This window comes from Sander lucioperca, chromosome 8 (genome assembly GCF_008315115.2).
Source record: "Sander lucioperca isolate FBNREF2018 chromosome 8, SLUC_FBN_1.2, whole genome shotgun sequence".
Lineage (NCBI taxonomy): Eukaryota > Metazoa > Chordata > Actinopteri > Perciformes > Percidae > Sander > Sander lucioperca.
Window position 1 is genome coordinate 40,378,848 of NC_050180.1, and position 8,956 is coordinate 40,387,803.

At 40.4% G+C, this 8,956-nt stretch overlaps 2 protein-coding genes across 6 annotated transcripts in view; both read right to left on the bottom strand.

Moving 5' to 3' along the window:
* LOC116046593 (MAGUK p55 subfamily member 4-like) overlaps nt 1–2,939 on the bottom strand; it is a 50,390-nt gene extending 47,451 nt beyond the window's left edge. The window contains exon 1 of one of the 5 annotated variants that reach the window (XR_004898026.1): nt 2,370–2,939. The gene's annotated coding sequence lies outside the window, so the exon portion shown is untranslated. The remainder of the gene's footprint in view (nt 1–2,369) is intronic. The other 4 variants (XM_031294986.2, XM_031294984.2, XM_031294985.2 and 1 more) reach the window with 4 other exon arrangements.
* A 4,620-nt stretch (nt 2,940–7,559) lies between these two features.
* On the bottom strand, nt 7,560–8,504 carry LOC116046641 (olfactory receptor 6N1-like). The gene has a single exon (XM_031295039.1). It carries the CDS (start codon nt 8,502–8,504, stop codon nt 7,560–7,562), a length of 945 nt encoding a protein of 314 aa, XP_031150899.1.
* Nucleotides 8,505–8,956: the final 452 nt, after the last annotated feature.

The following is an 8,956-nucleotide window of genomic DNA, read 5'->3' on the forward strand; positions in this document are numbered from 1 at the left end:
CCAATGTATGGGAAAATAGAGACCAGGTTGAAAAATGGCAAAATCACCCTTTAAGTGCTGAACCATAACTCTTTGCGTTCTCAGGACATCTTTATATTTTATGTCCCAAATACCCGTACAGAAATTGGAAAAGGAAAATGTGTGTATTCTGCAGCTTCTGCATGGAATATGTTGCCGAATGACTCAATTAATTAATCATGTTAAATGCTTTCAACTCCAAGATGAAAGAATTTCTTAAAGCTCCATTGTGTAATTTTTTGAACTGATTCTTAACAAAAAAAAAACTTTGTTCTTTCACAAATATGTGCTCATTCATGTGTAATTACTTCCACCAACTAATCAAAGTATTCTCGTATGTGTAGAATCTGACATTCAGAATCATTCAGAATACATAGGAGCGAGTTGCTCGAATGGCAGCCGCTATATTGCGCCTCCATCTTTAAAATACATTAGCCAAAGAGGGACATACCATACATGATTTCCCTGGCAGACAACTCACATCATGTGCAGTTGGAACACAGACTAGGCTACAGCTAGAACAGCTGCGTGTAAACGATGGAGATACTAAGAGCTCATTTCGGTTTCATTGACATTGTTCATACTGCTCGGAGAAATATATTAAAAATACAAACCGTTGCATCTCTCCTACGCTGTAAACATTGCCTTACACTATTATCTCATACAATATACAGAATAACGATAGCACTGATACTTTGCTAACATTAGCTTGCATATGTTTGGGAACCTGATAGCTGATGTTAGCAATGAAATGGTACCAAAATAATGTAAAACTATTATTACACTGGAAGGAACACTCACGGACGAAGTCGTAGTTCTTGGAATAATACGGCCACCGTAGGAGTTACAACGCGGTCGGAATGGGAGGGGCTAGAAAGTAATATTCAGTTGGTTGTCATATACAATTCCACCACTAGATGGGATAATTCTTTCACGATGTAGCTTTAAGACGTTAATGGTTTAACATACCTGACTATGAAACTGACTCTTTAAATATCTCTTTTGAAATGTGAGTTACCTTTGCTTGATCTTTAGTTCCTTTATATTGTTGCATTATTTTGTGTTCTCTGTCTGTTTGTATTTACAGTATGCTGCTGCCTGTCTTAACCAGGTCTCCCTTGAAAAAGAATCTGAACTGAATGGGACTCTCCTGGTTAAATAAAGTAAATAATGCTTGTTGCACCTGCCGCAGTGTCCAAAAATAGATAAGAAATACTTTAACAGCCTGTTCTCATGAACCATTTGTTCAAATATCATACGTTTTGGTCTGCATACATTTACGTACATGAAGATTTCAGGTAATGCGTTTGTGTCAGAACAGCAGTGGACCGAACCAATCAGCAGCCGGTGAGGAGCTACTGGCAGCTACAGGCGTGGTTTAGGTGTGTGTGAGGCGCAGCCCCCCGGGAAGTACACCGGGCTCTGAAGCAAACTGAACATAGTGTCCAAACAGCGGAACTACAACCCATCAAGTGATGCCCTCTGGCCTAGAAAGACTATTTCCCACAGACTAACAAGAAGAAAGAGACGTCTGTAAATCAGTGGGGACCATTTTTGGAGCATCACAACTCCCGCGAAATAACTTGTTTCACTGTCAGAGTTTGACCCGTTCGGTCCGACAACAGCCGCACGATTAAATCATTTAATCCCCATTCGAGTTAGCGGAGCACTAAAAACAGGAAGTAGCCGGCTGGGCAGCTCCGAACATCTGGGTAATTTTTGGCTCCCTGAAGGCTTCATACGCCACTGTCCCACTCTCATAAAATTGAACGGGACTCCAACGCTGTATCCAGTTTTTATTATACATCCATAGTGTGACGGGCGTCGTTCAAAACAACAATGGAGGGTGTGATAGACAGATAGTTCATCCCAACACCTGCCAGGTATTTTTTGAAAGTGCCTGCCCTTTCCCAAACAGTTTCCAGTGATGGCTTCTCAAATGGTTTTTCAAAATTAGGCCCTATTTTCCCACATTTCCTTTTTCATGAATTTGTATAATTTAATTTTATCCCCCTTTCTCCCAATTTGGTAGCCAATTACACCCAACCTATTATCCAGTAGCAATGGACTGCAGAAGGAACCCTAATCCTAACCCTAACGTAGGGCCGAATTTTAAGAAAAATCTTAGAAATGTGGGAACACAGGGCTGTGGGAACATAGAGCTGATCCCCCGATGATTAGCTCATGTTAACACGCTAAACTAAGCTAAACATTTTACCTGCTAAACATAAACATGTTAGCATGCTGATGTTAGCATTTAGCCTCACAGAGCTGCAGACTCAGTAGTCCTCAGTCCTCCTTTTAAAAACTCACTCACACACATTTAGTCAGAACTGTAAAATAAAACTCACCGCCTCTTCGTCGTCCTCTTCCTCTGGTCCAGTTTGTTTTCAGTGTGTGAACGCTGAAGTGAATCAGCAGCAGCCAGTGGTGACTGACATGTATGTGATTTACTACCAAACCAAAACAGTCACTAATCCTCTCTAACCCGATTTAATCCACCAACCACCTCTCTCGTTCTCTCTTTCTCTCCCCCCTTCGTCTCTCTTTCTCTTTGCTTTCTTCTGTTATATTTTTAAAAAGAAACTTTTAGTTTTCTGCCTGTCTTCCTGTCACAATCTGTTTCTCTCTGGTTTGCTCTACATCTACTCCTCTTTTCCTTCTCGCTCTTTTACCCTGTAGCTCCGTCACTCCATCCTTTGCTCGCTCTATCGCTCACTTGAAGCACTTCTACAACAGATCACAAAGCTTCTTAACTCTTAGCTGCTTTTAGCCCCCCCCTCTCCCTCCCACACACACACACACACACACACACGGCAGGTCAGATAGCTCAGCACTAGCAGGCAACAATGTTAAGAGGGCAACAGTAGTTGTGATGCATTAAATCCTACTGCAACATCTGGGTCTTCAAGAGGCCAGCTGTATGTGTGTGTGTGTGTGTGTGTGTGTGTGTGTGTGTGTGTGTGTGTGTGTGTGTGTGTGTGTTGGGGGTAATGGTCACTGGATCAACTCCTCAGAGATTAACACTGATCATTCAGAAACAGAGAGAGGCCACAGAGCCAGACGTTAGAAAAAATATAAAAATGTGAAAATATCAAACCTCTCAAGGATTCACAAATAACCGCTCAGATAACCAAAAGCTAAAATGTATATTACTAAATCATGTCAAGTCAAAGATTATTATTATAGCCCAGTATCACAAAGCATGCCTCAAAGTGCTGTATGTATAATAAAAACAGTGATGAGCTACATTAGCAAAACACACAAAAACGTTTAGAAGTGAGACAACACATATAGGAAAACCAACAACCCTTTAATACGACCCATAGATGCATTTTCCAACCTCATATAAACGGAGTCAGCCCCACAGCCCTATGTTCCCACATTTCTAGGACATTTTCAAAATTAGGTCTTGTGTTCCTACATTTCCCTTCAAGGGTTAGGGTTAGGGTTAGGGGTTAGGGTTAGGGGTTAGGCGAACACAGGGTCTAATTTTGGAAAAAAATCTTATAAATGTGGGAGCTGTGGGAACATAGGGCCTCATTTTGAAAGAATTCTTAGAAATGTGGAAACATAGGGCTGTGGGAACATAGGCACACATCATCATCGGTAAACACAGAGTCCAGCTGAGGCTGATGGGAATTTAGTCTTTAGTAATGTAATTTGTTAACCTGACGCACCAGATGGTTTCGTTAACACGGAACCTTCTGTGGGAACATAGTGCCTAATTTTCAGTGAAAAAAAATCTTAGAAATGTGGGAGCATAGGGCTGTGGAAACATAAGCATGCTCCCATCTAAACCAGAGAATGTCGCAGTTTGGTTAGGTTTAGGCACCAAAACTACTTAGTAAAGTCTAGAAAGAGATGGCGGTTTACTTCTAACTAACTAAAGTGCTGTAGGACATCGTGATGCCAAACAAGAATGTCACAGATTTTGAGTAAATCTCAAAACCTAGATAAAAAACAAAAAGATAATAGATCCTGTGCACTCATTTAAACCCTTGTGTTGTCTTCCTGTCAACCATGCAACTTTTTGTTTTTCTGGGTGAAAATTTAAAATTTAAACTTTAAGTTTGTTGTTTTTGTGACACTTTTGTTGCTTTTCTCGATGTTTTTGTCACTTTCTGCGACCTTTTTGTTACTTTTTCCGATGTTTATGAAGCTTTTTCCGATGTTTTTGTTGATTTTTTCTGCACTTTTTTTTTTTTTACGTTTTTCAACGTTCTTTTATCAATTATTTTCTTCAAATGCTATAAAATAAAACACCCAAATTCAATGAAAGTAGTGAACTGATCATTTATTTTACTTGTGAAGAGCGTCGTAGGGAACCATCCATGTTATTTTTTTTGAAAATTTGGGTGAAAGAAACCCAAATTTCTGATATAGAGACTTTGATAAGAGGTCAAATTTGACCCGAGGACAACAGGAGGGTTAAACGTGTATTTCAGGATAAGGACAATAAGGATGAATCTTTCAGGGGGAGGGGTGACCCAAAGTTTAATGTCATGACATTTCACTGTCATGTCATTTCCAATTTTATTTTTCAGTTTCAACTTTCTGTCACAGTTTTGGTGTGGGATGGAGGGGTTTGAGGGGAGGGAGAAGGAGAGAGTGATTCATGATGATTTAAGCTCCTTAAAGCTGCATTCTCTCTAATTTCCAGCAGGGGGCGACTTTGCTGGCTCCAAAAAGAAGTCTGTTTCTATAGAAGTCTAGATTATGTTTTCCACTGGAATCTCAGAGGACATCCACGCTTGCTTCTTGTAAATTTAGGACTTTTTTTTTATCAATGTCTGTTGATTAAAGATTTTCAGTGTTTACAAGATATAAAAAATGTAAACAATCAAACACCTCCCACCCAACAGCTCTAAATCAAAGCTGGTCCCTTTATATATTTACCTGAAAGGAGAAAAAATAAATCAATTACAACACATTAAAATACAATATTGTGTCTCATACATTCTTTGCTTCTATTTTTCCTATTAATGTCAAGAAAGGATGCCAAATAGAAAGAAACTTTAAAAAAGACTTTTGGAGAGAGTATCTTATGTTGTCTAGTTTAAGATATTGCATCACTTATTTGATTCACTGAGGATACAAAGGGGCTAGAAGGTCTTTCCATCTGAAGAGAACAAGTCGCCTGGCCATCAGTGCAAAAGGTCAGCATATTACACTTAATATTACTTAGGTTGCTTTCACACCTGCCTCGTTTGGTCCGTTTAAAACCAACCCTGGAGTGTTTGGTCGGATAGTCTGGTTGGTTTGGGGCGGTGTGAAACCTCATCCCAACTCTGGAGCGGATCAAACAAACAAACTCTGGTTCGTTTGAAAACAGGGGTCTTGGTTCTCTTCTAAGTGAACTAGAATTTGGTTCACTTCAGGTGAGAACGCGATCCGACCCAAATACAGGAAGTGACCCAACAACAGAACATTTACTAGCCTGCAGCTTCAACCTTTCACACAATTTACAGACTTATTAGGGCTGTCAAACGATTGATTTTTTTTAATCGTGATTAATCGCTGAAGTTCTCTAGTTAATCGCGATTAACCACATATTTTATCACATGATTAAAATTCTATTATTTTGCATTTCAGAACAGTTTTTAAGTACTTATTAACAATCGAAAGCAATTTTTACCAGTGTATCTTACTGTAAACAAAAGAAAAATGTGTGAATCTGTCATTATTGAACAATTCCTCCAAATACCTAACTAAAAAACGAAAAATCCCTATCCTTACTAGAGTCAATATAGTGTTTAGTAACTCCTAAATAATGTTGATTGCTCACTGACGTCCAGTGATCACCGGTTAATGAGCAGCTCATTTCTGCACCAGTCCGTGTTAACACAGCCCATCTCCACTCTTACCCGGCGACAGAGAAACAGGCTGGATAGTCCGGTACACTGTTGTTTCCACAACAACAAAAACACAGCAGTCTCTGAACTCGCGTTGGGAGTTTCGTTGAAGTTGGATGTAGTCCAGTTTTTGTCTAATGAGCGGACACTTGCAAGCAGGATTGATGGAAAAGGTGGCCGGCTAGCGTTAGCTTTCCACCTAGCTAGGTTATACTCCAGCCCTCGTCCGCTGAGGATGTCCCCCCGTAATCGCCCGCTCCAGCCACCGCTCCAGCCACCGCTCCGGCCACCGCTCCACTGCCCGCTCCGGCCACCGCTGCTGCCCACTCCGGCCACCGCTGCTGCCCACTCCGGCCACCGCTGCTGCCCGCTCCGGCCACCGCTCCGGCCACTGCTCCGGCCACCGCTCCGGCCACCGCTGCTGCCCGCTCCGGCCACCGCTGCTGCCCGCTCTGGCCACCGCTGCTGCCCGCTGGTCAAACCAACCTGTACGGCGGGCCACAGCAACCTCTTATTTCTGAACATTCATCTCTTACACAGGCTTTACACAACGTGCATATGGCTTTCGACTTGTCTATGAGCCGTCAGGGAGTTTTGGAAAATAAAAAGCGGCATTCAGGATTGCGATTAAAAAAAATGTAACGCATCGCTTCGGCCCTTAATCGCATCGCGATTAACGTGTTAACGCTGACAGCCCTAAGACTTATATATGATTTAATGGATGATAACTGTCACATCCATAAGCTGTTGTGAGCACACATCGCTGGTCATCTGTGTGACATCATCATCTCTCTCTCCTACTCGTGCTGTCTGTTGTGAGTGTTTGAGATATGTATTTTTGTTTGATATTTAAGATGTTTTGTTTGATTATATTGACACAAATGGGATTCCACACTCATGGCTGTAGACTGTCTTGTTTATTCCAAATCCTACATCTTATAATATTGTGTAAATATAATTACATAGGGCAACTGGTTCACCACAAACCACAAAGTAATATTAAAACAGAATAAACACAGTGGAACATACAGAGCTAAAACTCTGTGAGACCAAATTCCCACCAAACACACCTGACCACCTATCAACTCTAATTTGTTCTACATCAGTGGTAATTATTTCCACTATAGTTCCATCCATAAGTAACACAATAACATAATGTATGACTATTTTTATCAGGGGTTTTATACACTTTCTGTAGTAAAACATCCAAAAGGAAACATCCTGTCAGGTGGGTGGCCCTGGGACAAATCAGTCAACTGGGGGTCCCGGCCTAATTTGTGTCAGTTTAGGTGTCCTTGACGTGAAACATTTGGGAACATGAAATCAAAGGCCTTAATCTTCCTGGAAAAGCAGCACATGATATATATTTCTAACATGTAAGTTTACATTTATTATGTGAGAAATGGATGAAGAAAAATCTATTAACATTTGAGACTAATTCAAACCCACAATGTGAGTTTAAAAGATGTATTTTAGCCTGTGGAGCTGTTAGTTGAACCATGCATCTGCAATGTTAATATCATTCTTTTGGTTCAGGTTGAACACATCTTTCTTTTCATAGGCCACCTTAAAATGAATGTAATAACAAACAAGATCTATGGACAAATACATTTAACATATTCTAGAAGCATATTTTGTGGCTTAGAGATACAGTATATATAGTTTTCTAAATGTGCATGTTAAGTTTTACATTTTCGCAGCAGGAATCTTCTTCAAAAATCTTAATATCACTCCTTTGATTTGAGGCAGATTCAGGCCGTAAACTAGAGGGTTATTAATGGGGGGGATCATCAAATACTCTAAAGATAAAACAACTGTGATGATTGGATTCATTTTATCAGCCTCAAATCGAGTCAATGACAGCTCACAGAAGAGAGAGAAAGAATAGGTCATAAATGTCACGATGTGAGGCAGGCAGGTCTGTAACGCCTTTCCTCTGAATTCAGACGAGCTTCTCCTGCAAACAAACAGAATACGTAGATAGGTGTACAGGACAAAGAACAGCGGGGTGATGATGGTTGTTATCATGATAAACTGACCTACTATGTTGTTCAGAGTTGTGTCCACACAGGAGAGCAGAACCACAGGCCAGTTGGAACAGAAAAGCCTGTTCAGTTTATTGCCACACAACGGTAATCTAACAGTAAGGAAGAGACTGCAACCCATAGCAAATGCAGAGTAGAGCACGGCAAAAATCACAAGATGTGTTACCATCTTAAATGTCATTTTACTGTGATAGTGTAAAGGCTGGCAAATAGCAACAAATCTATCGTAGGCCATGATGCTGAGGATAGTCAGCTCACATGATGCATAGGTGTAAATAACATACATCTGAATGAAACATAATGGACGTGAGATTAAATGAGTGTCAGACAGAATGTCGGTCAGAAACCTGGGGAAGAAGCCGGCTGAGCCGTACAGAGAGTTAAAAGACAGACAGCAGATAAAAATATACATGGGCTGATGCAGAGACTTCTCCAGACAGATTGTCAGAATAATGACAATGTTAGCAGAGACAACAGTCATGTAGAGCAACAGACACAGACTGAAGAACAGATATCTGAGGGGCCCAAAGTCTGCAAACAGAGTGAACTGAAAATACAAAGGATTCAGGCTGTTGTTGCTCTTCATGTCTGACCAACAGCAGAGCTGGAAGAAGAGAAGTGAAAACAGATTGAGGTACAGTAAATTATATTAAAATATGTGCATCAAAATGTCCTATTTTAACAGTAGACACAAAACATACAATAAGCCTGCATTCATGTAAGTTGCATAAACTGCAAATTTCTAACAACTGGGCCTGGTAATATTCTGCATAAGTAACACATTTCAGATAGTTCAGAAAGACATGTTCAAAAAACAGACATGGAAGGAAAAAGGTCAGTGTCACATGAACTAAATGCACAAGAAACCTCACATTTTTCATTGAACAATATTACAGTTGAATGAATGAAAAAGCAGTCAAAAAGATATTCAGAAAACAGTCTTTGTATCAGTGTATGTAAACATAGGTTTTAGAATAATACACAGCACCCTCCCCTGACCTACAGCAGACTGAGGCAGCAGCTGAACTTTTATCCTGT

Excerpts from the sequence above, each read along its gene's own strand:
- LOC116046641 (XM_031295039.1), bottom strand. The coding sequence starts at position 8,504 with ATGAAGAGCAACAACAGCCTGAATCCTTTGTATTTTCAGTTCACTCTG.